The sequence below is a fragment of the Nymphalis io genome, chromosome 2, assembly GCF_905147045.1.
Source record: "Nymphalis io chromosome 2, ilAglIoxx1.1, whole genome shotgun sequence".
Lineage (NCBI taxonomy): Eukaryota > Metazoa > Arthropoda > Insecta > Lepidoptera > Nymphalidae > Nymphalis > Nymphalis io.
Window position 1 is genome coordinate 3,645,746 of NC_065889.1, and position 12,806 is coordinate 3,658,551.

The 12,806-nt window shown below is 39.8% G+C and overlaps 1 protein-coding gene across 2 annotated transcripts in view; it reads right to left on the reverse strand.

Annotated features, from left to right (window-relative positions):
- The window catches only part of LOC126774004 (probable E3 ubiquitin-protein ligase HERC2), a 47,028-nt gene that overhangs the window by 2,279 nt on the left and 31,943 nt on the right, over window positions 1–12,806 (reverse strand). For both annotated transcript variants that reach the window (XM_050495293.1, XM_050495302.1), the window contains exons 67-88: window positions 12,262–12,429; window positions 11,452–11,549; window positions 11,208–11,364; window positions 10,820–11,025; window positions 10,341–10,630; window positions 9,832–10,052; window positions 9,073–9,167; window positions 8,741–8,847; window positions 8,127–8,304; window positions 7,531–7,654; window positions 7,106–7,235; window positions 6,618–6,724; window positions 6,403–6,530; window positions 6,097–6,246; window positions 5,641–5,763; window positions 5,211–5,421; window positions 4,404–4,598; window positions 3,642–3,814; window positions 2,795–2,925; window positions 1,064–1,227; window positions 303–457; window positions 48–160 (exon numbers count right to left, since the gene is read on the reverse strand). In XM_050495293.1, coding sequence (XP_050351250.1) covers window positions 48–160; window positions 303–457; window positions 1,064–1,227; window positions 2,795–2,925; window positions 3,642–3,814; window positions 4,404–4,598; window positions 5,211–5,421; window positions 5,641–5,763; window positions 6,097–6,246; window positions 6,403–6,530; window positions 6,618–6,724; window positions 7,106–7,235; window positions 7,531–7,654; window positions 8,127–8,304; window positions 8,741–8,847; window positions 9,073–9,167; window positions 9,832–10,052; window positions 10,341–10,630; window positions 10,820–11,025; window positions 11,208–11,364; window positions 11,452–11,549; window positions 12,262–12,429 — 3,424 coding nt within the window. The remainder of the gene's footprint in view (window positions 1–47; window positions 161–302; window positions 458–1,063; window positions 1,228–2,794; window positions 2,926–3,641; window positions 3,815–4,403; window positions 4,599–5,210; window positions 5,422–5,640; window positions 5,764–6,096; window positions 6,247–6,402; window positions 6,531–6,617; window positions 6,725–7,105; window positions 7,236–7,530; window positions 7,655–8,126; window positions 8,305–8,740; window positions 8,848–9,072; window positions 9,168–9,831; window positions 10,053–10,340; window positions 10,631–10,819; window positions 11,026–11,207; window positions 11,365–11,451; window positions 11,550–12,261; window positions 12,430–12,806) is intronic.

Consider the following 12,806-nt stretch of genomic DNA (forward strand, 5'->3'; position numbering starts at 1 on the left):
ATATATTATATAAATGTACGAATATTTTGCGTATTATTATATTATACCTGAGTTTTTCTCGTAGTACAGCTTTGCAGGAATATCTCGGCATTTTGAGTAGGAAGAAACATGTGTAACTTTCTGGTAAGAAATGATCTGGAGGTTGGTACTTGTCGAGTACCTGTTTGAAAATAGAAAATAAAAGTTATTAGGAGAAAGTTACAGGAATATAGTTATAAGAACTAAGTTATTATGGTTAGAGGAGCATTTATGGTGTAAGGAATAGAATTGAATTAGAATTAAAAGCTGTCAGCGAATGAGACCTGCAACACGAAGTCCCTCTGTCGCGGGTCCTGCGGCGCACGCGGCAGCCTCGTGCGTCCCCACACGAAACGCAGGAAGAGCGCGCGCTCGCCACCCGACAGCTCCTCCATCACTTCCCAGAACCACTGCACGAGTGGTGCGTTCGGTTCTACGCCTGAATTTAAAATGTATAAAGTTGTAGTATATTTTGAAATAGGGTTTTATTTCAAATAAAATACATAGAAAACTGCCTTTTTTTCGCAATATGAAAGTAACTGAAAAAAATTTATCCCTTGTAGTTTCCATATAAATATCTATCTACATTTAACATAACAACCTTATTAGACCGTGCCATTAAGGAGAAGATTAATAAATCAGCCGCCAATAGGGCGAAAAAGCTCGCAAACTCGAATCACCTAGGTATGCCAGTTTTAAATTGTTTCTTTTGTTAATTTTTATTATTAATATTTCATAATAATGAAAGCAAAATTAAGTGGAGTTATAAAGAAGAGAAAATGTGAATTAGTATATATTTTATTACGAAACTTCTTTTATTTACTTTAAATTTTACAGGCCCAAATTTTCTTTTTACTTATTAAATATAACATGATGTTAAATTAAATAGTAAATTTATCTATTATGTATAATATTAATGTATTTAATACATATATATTTTTTTTACATATTTAACTCATACCTTTATAACGATATCAGCAAAATTTTGAGAATATTTGTGTTTAAAATATTATATTTGTGTTATCCCAAAATGACAAACGTTTACCTTTATAAGTAGCAGAGGCCCGTAAAGCGTGAACTGGAATGTCGGGAGAGCCGCACACTAAAGTCTCTAGCTCTGAAGCGTTGAACAACGCGAGCAGGGGCGCGGGAACCACACGTGACATTCCGTCTCTCACTGCTCGTACTTGCTCGTCGAACTCATGAAGCCTATGAAAATAATTTAAAAAATTACATTTAAAGGAAAATGTCTATAACGTCTTCGTCGTCGCTCATTAAAGAGGAGTTAAGCATTTATTTTATAATAAAGTCATTTAAAATAATAAATCCACAACGACAATTTTCCACATGTATGCACAGAAGTCTTCTCTCCAAGCTACCGGCATATGGTCTGCCTGCTCAGCTATGCACCTGGATTGCCAGCTTCCTACACAAGCGTAGCCTTCGTGTTTTAGTAGATGGTTGCGCTTCACAATTCTATGTAGTGAATGCTGGGGTCCTCCAGGGATCTGTGCTATCTCCCACACTCTTTCTTTTGCATATCAATGATATGCTCTCCCTTGGGAACATACATTGCTATGCAGATGATAGTACAGTGCATGGTGGATACCACGGACGCGCAGTGGCTGGGCGGGCGGAAACTGAGGAGAGGCGGGAGAATCTTGTCATTGAACTCGATAGGACGTTAGAGCTCATCGCCAAATGGGGCTCTGATAATCTTGTTGAGTTTAATGCCAAGAAAACACAGGTATGCGCTCTCACGGCGAAAAAGTCAACATTTTCCCCTCTTCCCTCCCTCTGTGGTACTCCGCTGTTGATGCAAAGCAAAATCGCCATGCTGGGGATGGACGTTCGCTGCGACCTTAGTCCAAGGGATTACATCGAGGCTGTTATAAAAACAGCTTCACGGAAACTCGGAGTTCTGAACAAGGTGCGGCGCTTTTTCACGCCACAACAACTGTGCCTGCTGTACAAAACACAGGTACGGTCTTGCGTGGAATATTGCTCGCACCTTTGGGATGGCTCCGCTAAGTACCTACTTGAGGCCTTGGACCGGTTGCAGCGACGTGCCGTACGCATTATTGGCGACGTAAAGGTCACAAACACCCTTGAACCTTTACAATTGCGTCGTGAGATAGCAGCACTGAGCGCTTTCTATCGACTGTATCACGGCGAGTGCTCTGAGGAATTATTCTCTCTAATTCCTGCTTCCCCCTTCCTTCTTAAGTCCACGCGAGCTGGTTCTCGATGTCACCGCCTAACTGTGACATCAATTCCATCGCGAACAAAGAAATTTGGCAACTCCTTTCTTTGTCGCACTTCCAAAAAATGGAATTCCTTACCAGCTCACGTGTTCCCCTCCTCTTACAACCCGGGTTCCTTCAAACGAGGCGTGAAGAGGCATCTTGCGGGCCGGCAAGGCGAAGGCGGCTAGTGCAGAACGTTTTTCCCGTCTGTACTGGCCGTCGTCGCGTTTGGACTCTACTACCACTTACCATCAGGTGGAGTAGAGTCATTTGCCCTCCCGGCGAATATAAAAAAAAAAAAAAAAACATGTCTCAATTACTACTATTAAAGGGAGAGGTCTTACAACAATGTGTTTTGAGTATTAACGATGTAAAAAAAGGGGACACGAAAATATTATTTAGAAAAAGTAGTAGTAGTAACTACTCTTACATTAATAGCGATTGAATTGATTTGAATTCACAAATCTCAGATGTTATCACCATTTTGTATAAAACCTTTTTTAAATATAAGTTGAAAATATATGTATAACCTGTAATGAAGTGCTAATTGAACGTATTCGTCCTTATTATCAGGCGTCACCCTCTTGTGTCGCGTGGACAGCGGCACCTCGTGTCCAGCCGCCGACGGTATTGAAAAGGGAAGTTCGAGGTTTTGAAGTTCCTAAATAGAAGTGCGAACAAAAATGTTAAATTAATATTGCAAAATTGTCATAGCTTTACAAATAAATTTTACTTGTTAAAATTTTATTAGAATATTTTCGTAATCTGACCAGAAAAACAACAAAACATGCTGAGAATTTCTGTACAGGAAAACACAAAAACATTTTGGTGGCCCGAGCCAAGTGCTGAATGAAAACGTGCAAGTAGGCACAAAGGCACTTTTGTATCTTCAAGTGACAGTAGAATGTAAGGATTAATGTAGAGGGCACGGCAGTCGCGCCGACACCACGTCGCGAGACCATGTAGACTACGTCACCTCATTACTACAGCACTACACCCGCTTGATTTTACAATATAACTGTCCAGTTTTAGCAATACATCCCTAACCAGTATCCACAAATATCAAACGTTTCGCACGATGAAAATGTCACGGTGCGTTGTCGGTTCGACTGCTGGCTAGAGCAATGAGACAGTTTTGTTGTGTTGTACAACCTGTGTACCTCTAAACTAAACTTATTTAACAGACTAAAAATACCTCTTTATTTACACTCCTCAAGAATATGTAATTTTTTTTTAGATTTAAAGTTTGCGTACAACTTTGGCAACTTGGCAATTGGCTAATTGGCGACATGTATCAGACTTAAATAGAATATGACCGAGTGTAATAATAGTAAGTCATTGAATTAATTTTTTTAAAATAAACGTAACAAAGCTAACCTTATTGTTCGGCGTCATATCTCGTATACACAATAATGCCGGTAGGAAGTCCTTGTCCACCTCAGCCAAGTCCTGAGGTCGGAGCGGTTGTCCCGCCAACTGTCGCCACACTCCTTCCGCCAGTGAAAGCGATAGTGGCGAGCCAGTTCTGATCGCGATCCCCATTAACACTCCTAACAATGTAATTTAAATAATTAAAAATATCTATATTGAATCACCCTAAAATAAGTATTAAAAAAAACGAAATGTTCTAGGCAAAATTTTCGCCTTTGATTCTTAGGAACGTAGCAGTAATTACTCGCGGAACTAGACAGTCACCTAATATTGCGGTTGTCGATTTCGTTTGTAGAAAAATGTTTGGAAATAAAATTTGTAATTGATTTTTTATTTTATTTTATAGAATAGGAAGGCGGACGAGCATGTGGGCCACCTGATGGTAAGTGGTCACCAAACGCCCTTAGACATTGGCATTGTAAGAAATGTTAACCATCGCTTACATCACCAATGCGCTACCAACCTTGGGAACTAAGATGTTATGTCCCTTGTGCCTGTAATTACACTGGCTCACTGGCTATTAAATTGATTCATTAAGACGAAAGCGAATTTTAATATCACTTCAACAATAATAATTATTATTATTGTCTAATGATCTGTGTTTACAAGACGAACACAAAACTTGATTTGTGGTCTTCATGTTTTGCTTGAATGTTTTGTCGATTATAATTTAACTTTATATCTTAAATATAAGACTAGTTATGTTACCTAAAAATCGGAAGCAGTTTAGATGGAGCGGCGTGTTCGCTGTTGGGTTGAGGAGGAAGGCGTCTCTGGATGCGCCGGCGTCTCCGCGACCGTTGGGGGTCGCCATCAGCAGCGGCAGAGATCCATTCTGGAGCTCGTCGCACATCTCCGCGATAGACTCGCTGTAGCCGCCACCGCAGTCGTCTACGCTCTCACCTGCATTAACGAATAAAATCATAAATAATAATAATGTCTTCCAGATCGATTTCGGCCACCGATTTGGCCGAGGTTAGTTCGCAGGAGATATTATAGTGCACAAGTGTGTTCGCAGACACAGGTGCACTCTCTCTTCCCTAGCTCTCATAATCCGATGGTACGGCAATCCGACAAGACCGGAAAGAGTTTAGGCGCAGGGCCAACGGCTTTGCGTGCTTTCCGAGACACCTGCGTGTACACACTTACAACATCTAGACTACGGGCTGCTACTGAGAATCTTCTGACAGAAAAACCCAATAACTTTTTATTGGCCCAACCTGGGAATTGAACCCTAGACCTCCGGGTCTGCGGCCTTACATCAAGCCACTAGACCAACGAGGCAGTCGAAAAAATTATAAATATATATGTAAAATAGAACCAATGGTTCCTACAATTATTTTTAAAATTATAATTTAGTCAGTAAACAACTAAATATTTCGAAAAAGTAGTCAGCGCCCGCTTTAATTATCTTAGATCGAGCAGATCACAGATGACCAAATGAATTGATCTCGAACTATTCATTAGATTAATACAACAATGGTGCGTAGTATCCCGGCGGGGTCGGGCACTCACCCACAAACTTGACCTTCCAGACGCGGTGCGGCAGGGCCAGCGCGTCCTGCGTGAGCACGGGCAGGCGCGCCACCATCTGGCCGAACACGGAGCGCATGCCGGCCGGGCCCGCCAGCCCGCCGCCGCCGCGCCGCGCGCGCCGCGCCGCCCCGCGCGACAGCTCCACCACGGGCCCGTGCTGCCGCTCGCGCACCATCGTCGCCATTATCGCCTGACCATATATAACAAAGGATGAGCATTGCATTTGACATAGCGATGTGGAAGCACCTTAAAATAGTAATCGAGTGATATTGTCATTTTATATACAGATTATTATATGTATATATTTTTAATAATTTAGTGAGAGTTGCATGTTGCAAGTTTTTATTATGTCTTACCGCTCTTATAATTTTCGTTAAATGCACTAAGCTAAGTTAAGATACCGACTTACCTTTCTAAAAGCCGCCTCTTTCACGCTATAAAACAGTAAGCTCCTCAATTGATCCATAGGTTCGTCTAAGACGAGCAACGGGAGATTCGGACAAACCAATTCAGAAAATTGGTGTAGAAGCACCTGAAACGAGGATGATGTATTTTAAGTATAAAGTCAGGTTTAATCAAATATATACAATATTTGACAAATATAACAAAAAGCTAATGTCGAAGGTAGCATATACTTCGTTTTTAAAACCATTTTTACTATCGTATAATATACAACTATTCGTAAATAAGTTAACGGTACCGCAGTTGTATAGCGGAGCTGATAAGCAGCAGTAGTTAGAAATACACTAGTAATTTAAATTAAAAGAACGTATAAACGTTCTTTAAATTATATAAATAATACGTTGTGTTAAGACTTGTTGCTGTAATCCTCATATTAAATAAGATGAGCGCGTAGTATACCGACCAGCCGGTTGCAAATGAGATGCGCGGAGAGGTCGCGCAGCAGGTGGCACTCGAGCGGCGCGGCGGGCGGCGGGCGCGGCGCGGGCGGCGCCTCCACGCACAGCGCCACCGTGTGCGCGCTGCCGCACGCCACGCGCGTCACGCGCTTGCCCTGCCGCCGACCAACAAGCAGTAAGCTCGAGCTCTAAACTCTCCTCGTTGTTAATTTACCGATAAACGAACTTTTACACGAATTAACATTGCACTATAAAAATATTACAGCAATTTAAAAATATATATATAAATAATAGGTACAAAAATGTTTCACCTGTAATGCCATAAGTAACCTCGGCCTCTGTGCTGCTAGTGTTGTCCCGTCACCCAACTGGCCTTCATCATTATCACCCCACGTGTACACCTCGCCGGTATCCGTACAGGCCACACAGTGTAGACTGCCTTATAATTAAGATTTTTATTGATAACGACTAAATATGAATTTAATCTACGATATTTTCTTATGTAATGTAATTCTATAACATTTACCTGTTGCGATGGAGACTATCATCTTTCCCTGCATGCCCGTGACCCGCATCGGACGACGCACATGTTCGTAGCTACCGTGACCGAGTCTATGGTAATCGCCTTTACCCCTGCAAAGTATTTTAATTAAAATATAGTCGGTTTTAACAAAACTAAAATAACTAATTGCATAGAATTCCACATTATGTAAATAAATATTGCAGCATGATATTGCAATGGCAATGTCGTGCCGTAATATATAGGCATTGATTATGGAAATACTAGTTTTACGTAGTAAATATAATTTATATTCAGCCATTAGTTTTAATGCTGGAATCTTCGAAAAGTTCCATATTTAATTAGTCAATTTTTTCTGTCTTTACAATAGCGCCAATTGGCCAATGAAATTCGATTTATACTTTCCTTCGATAAAACGGTTTCTTTACATTGTTTGCATTTTCTATTTTGTATATCAGTCGTAAATAATTAGTGTTAATTATATGACAGCTTACCAAGTATAAACACTGCCGCATTGGCACAATGCAACCGAGAACTGAGAACCGCATTCCACTTTAATAACGCGTAGACCTTTCAAACAATCAATTCTCATCGGTAATTTGCAGCCTTCTGACCCTCCGCGTCCTAAAAATAATAATATGAATAATGAAAAAGAAAACAGTTATTTTATATCGGTATAATAATTTTATATATATGGGTCTGATTATGTGATTCCCGAATTTTGACAATTTTCCACGTTTCAAGGTCGCTAGAGTCCATTGCTAAAGTTTTTAAGAGGATGTATGTGTACGCGTTCGGAATTTTTTTTTTCATCGCGATTATCTCGAGAACAAAAAATTATATCGAAATGGGACCAATTGTCTCAACATTGTCCTATCAATTTTTTTTTAATTTTATTTTCATAATGCAAATGTTGTACCTAATTTTCCATAATCGCCGTCGCCCCAAGACCATACATTGTCATCGTCCGTGATGCAAAGGGTCTGGGCGTCGCCCGATCCGCAAGCAATATCTATGACTTTGTACGAAGAAAGCGCCTCAACCTACACGACAATAATATTTATCACCATTAACATTGTTGCATACTTTTTAACACAAAATATTGAAAATAATGAAGTAGCATTCGTTAGTATTAAATTGTTAAAAAAAAGTAACCAGAAGGGGGTTTATTTAGGTGAATTAATATTATTAATTCGCTCATAAGCACGTAGGTATCGTTAAATTCAACTAACAAAAAAAAGTTAAGCGCTTCCATCACCATATAGTACTTCGATAAGCTCGTATGGTGGCATGACAACACCTAACCTTAAAACTATTTGCAAGAAAGGTTGAACAACAGTAAAAGTCATCTTTTTCTGGAAGGTCATGTAAAACACAGTACCAAGTATCAAGATTCCAAGTATACCATATGTATAATATAGATATACCATATGTTATTTATGTATATAAATGTATAATAAGTTTGTTTTAATTGAAGAGACAATCAGAGGTAGACGTAGTAATGAGATCAGTGACCAGTTTGGGCACGAGCTGGTCCTCGGAGTCGCCGTGGCCCAGGCGGCCGTAGCGGCCCTTGCCCCACGTGTAGACGCGGCCGCGCGCCGTGAGGCAGGCGGAGTGCGCGCCGCCGCACGCGATGGCCACCACCTCCAGCCCCGACAGCGCCGTTATCAACTTGGGCCGGTCGTAGCTCCTGTTGGTGTCGACGAATCGGAAATCGAATTACCGATACACGATTGCTTGGGTTATATTTAACATACGTTATAACTTATATGACCTTTTTATCGTTAGAAAACCACCTTGTCCACTACTTTTCTAAAGATTTAGTAGAACGCTATTGATTAATTTATATATATATATATATTATAATTCTGCATCAAAAGATTTTTGGTTTAACTTTCGTTAACTTTTCTTCACAGTATTGGCATTCGACAGACAAACAAGCAAAAAAAATCGTAATCTCAGGATTCGCATGAAAAAAAACCCTTAATTGTTAGATCGACAATACCAAAACCGTAAACTTCCATTTTGATTTTAATACAGACAAATTTATTAATCGCCATTTGTAAAAAACTTCTTGCATTTACATATTTTTCTAACGGTGTCATTTTGTTATATATTTTACTTACACTCTGTTACCGTGACCAAGTTTGCCGTCCTCCCCTTCGCCCCAGCTATACACTTCACCATCAGCAGATAAAGCTAAGCAGTGTTTACCGCCAGAATTGCATGCTACCTACAATTGAAATAATATAATTGTACAAAAGTTTTAAGCCTTGCTGGTCTGGGAAACACGTGATACTAAAGAAATTTTATGTTTTTGTTTTCTGAAACATTACAATACATGAACAATAACTTGTAGTGGAACATCACGGAGGAGTAAACTCCAAATAGTTCTCCTTAAAGAGATTTGCCCAATATGGGTAATGTTACGTTTATTTTTATGATATAATTTCGGTACCTTTGTAATGGTCACGTGCTGTATTGACGCTAATAAAGTGGGTTGGGAGACAGAATCGATTCCGCCTATACCTAAGCGGCCTCCAGCTCCATAACCTAAAATAATATAACAATCGTTACCAACAAAAGTTTTAGAGGCATTCCTGTCTTAGGAAACTCTTATTATTAATTAATGGAATACAGAATTTACATGCGTAAAAAGTATTTACTTTATTCAATTTGTTTAATAAGCAAATTTGGTGTAAAATGTAGCAATGCGATAAGACATTATGTTATGTAAAATGACATGGAAATACATTAAATATATTTTTCTTATCAATACTGGTGGTAGGTCTTTGTGCAAGCTCGTCTGGGTAGGTACCATCCACTCATCGGATATTTTACCGCAAAACAGCAATACTTGGTGTTGTTGTGTTTCGGTTTAAAGGGTGAGTGAGCCAGTGTAATTACAGGCTCAAGGGACATAACATCTTAGTTCCCAAGGTTGGTGGCACATTGGCGATGTAAGCAATGGCTAACATTTCTAACAATGCCAATGTCTATGGATTTGGTGACCACTTACCATCAGGTGGCCAATATGCTCGTCCGCCTACCTACACTTTAAAAAAAATCTCCTTTAAGAAATTTTCCATAATATAACCGACTCATATGCTTTTTTTATTAGAATGATTTACTAAACATCCGGACACACACGTCTCAAGTCTCATATCTATATGAATAGCAAGGTTATAGTGGCCACGGTGAGGCAGGCGACCCTCACCACTGGCGTAGACCTTCCCGTCGGGCGTGACGGCGAAGAGCGTCTGCTCGCCGCCCACGAGCTGCAGCGGGTTGAGCGCGGCGAGCCCGTGGCACGGCGTGGGCGTGCGCACCTTGGCGCCCTCCACGCCGCCCAGCTGCCCGCGGTGGTTGTGTCCCCAGCCGTACACCACGCACCCGAGCGAGCCGCAGTTCCACCAGCCCGTCCAGTCCTCGGGACGCCTTTCAATAAATATTCCTTTCTTATTTCTGACATGAAAAATTTATTGAAAGATGCTGTAAATGAATTGTAACCACCGTGTACATCGCATTCGTTGGATATAAAGGTCACTTTTGTTTATACACGTTCTTCTTTTGAGCATATAACTGACAAGCGAACACTGTGACTCTTCAATAAATGTAAAACATTGTTCCTTCGTAAAGGAGGTCAGGTCAAAAATATCAGGTTTGTAAATATTTCGTGTCATTTGATAGGGTGCAATTATATTTTACTAATTATTTAGTACTCACTTATTCACCCAATGTAGCAACTGCTCGTCGTGCTGCCTTGTAAATTTGGTATTATCTTCCCAAGGATTCTGTATATCCGACGAGACCTCGTCTGCGTTGTAAACGCCAAGATCGATGAGCCTCTTGCGCACATCGGATAGGAAGGGCGTCGGTAGCGGCGTACGGCGTATGAGCGCGTCTGCGGTGCGCATGCACAGGCAGTAACGCTTAAACCAAGCCCAGCGCCCTGAGTCCGGACCGCTGCACACACGGGAGTCTACGCGGAGTGCGCAGGCTAACCATGCGAGCTCCTGTATCGGAAAATAAAAAGACATTATAATGTAATTAGGATAAAACTACACAATATTAAATAAAAAAACTGGATAAATTAATAAAAGTAGTATTTTTAAAGCTTGCTTTGCGATCTATCTATTATCTACAAGTTAATGAGACACTAAGGGATACGACATGTTGGTACAAACACATAATGAACGTAATACCTTGAGATAGTGCGTATGCAGCAAATGCGTGCCAGTTCGCAGCGCTGGCTCCTCGTGGTCGTACTGCGCGTGCAGCAGCTGCGGCAGCGCTTGCAGCGCAGTCGGTGGAGCCACGCCCTCGCCCGCACTGGCGCCCAAGCCGCCCCCCGCGGCGCCGCACACCACGCCGCGGAGACGACGCACGCACCATACGCGACCGCGCCACGCTATAATGGACATATTTAAGTTAAGTATAAACATATCACAAAAATATTTCTTGATTAATCAAGAGGTAAAAGAAAAAGTCATGACTATAATATATTTACAAAAAGTCTTTAAAAGTTTAGCATTTATAAAAACGTATTTTAATCGAACATTATTAGGTGAATATTTAACGAAAATCACTTACAAAGCGTCGGCATTTGCGCACAAATAGCGAGAGCTTGTGCTAATCGAGGTGCCAGCTGGTGATCGTTGGATATCGCTTTCAGTAATGGCCCATCTAGCAACCTCCACGCTAATTCCACAGACGGACACGACAACACGTATCTATCTGTACCGCTTTCCTACATTAAACAAAATTATAAATGCATATTATATACATTTTATCAAGTGGATTTGTAGATAAAATACTATATAATAAATACACTTACCACTTGGCAGTGTGACGGTAGAATGGGATGAGCTGTAAACCGCCATCCCCAACCGTTCACGGAACTATCACTTGTGAACCTCCAGCGTAATTCGTCGCCTTAAAAATTGTAAATATAATATTCCTTATCTGTACCAGAAATTGTAATAGTTCAATTTGCAAAGTTCTTTGTAGACCATGCTATAAAATATTATTTAAAAAGAAACTAAATTTCGTATTTCAAAAGGTTAATGTAAGTATATTAACCTCACTCATATCTGCAATATTTTCGGTTAACATTTAAATTTTATGTACTAGCGCAATCGGTTGCGTCAGAGTTGAAATATTGTATTTTTGACACATTGTGTTCTTAGAGTAGCTAAAACAACAACATATACACACACACACACATATGTATATATATATATATATATATACATATGTGTGTGTATATATATATATAGCTATGAGATCGATTTAATACGATCTTTAGAAAGTTTAACAGAATTTGTTTTGTCATTAACCTATTACTTATGTATGTATAAAATCAAAGTATACTAATTTCGAGCTTTATTATCATCTGTGTACAGAATGTTTATATGCAAGGTCAAGGACTAGATATATATATATATATATTATTGTTATTTTTTCTTAGACTGAATTAGCTTTGTTGTAAAGTCGATGAGATATGAATTTTAATTTTTATATAAGATTGTAATATTTTTTTTACGGTAATTGTTATTTACAGCTTTAAAGATGTATAAAGAGTAAAGTATATTTAAATTTAAACCAAAAACTTATATCTTTTGTATTCATATATACATATATTTACCATGAACAACAATTTCCTGTGACCAATCAGCAGGTTCTCTGCCAGACCGTGTCGCTAGGACCCTTCCAGCGCTATCCGATATCGTTAACGGATCATTTCTTCTTTCGGTGGAACAGCCTTGTTCGAACGATACTCGAAGGGACGCAGCTCCCGGGATCTTTACTACGCCTGTCAATTAAGGGTAGGTTTTGTTTAATTAATATTTTAACCAATAAATCAAGTAGTGTCAAACGTAAAATTTTAAATAATACATATATATTTTTCATATTTGTAAAGGAAGTGTGAAGTTAAGAGACGATTATTATTCTACCGCTAAACAGCAATACATAATATTGTTACGTTTCGGTTTGAAGGGTGACTGAGCAAGTGTAAGTACAGGCACGAGGGACGCAACTTCGTTCCCAAGGTTGGTAGCGCATTGGCGATGTAAAGAGTGGTTAATATTTCTTACATCGCCAATGTATATGGGGGGTGGTGACCACTCAACTTTAGGTCATTTACCAATATTTACCAGTGCGCCTACAAATACAAAAAAAAACAAACTT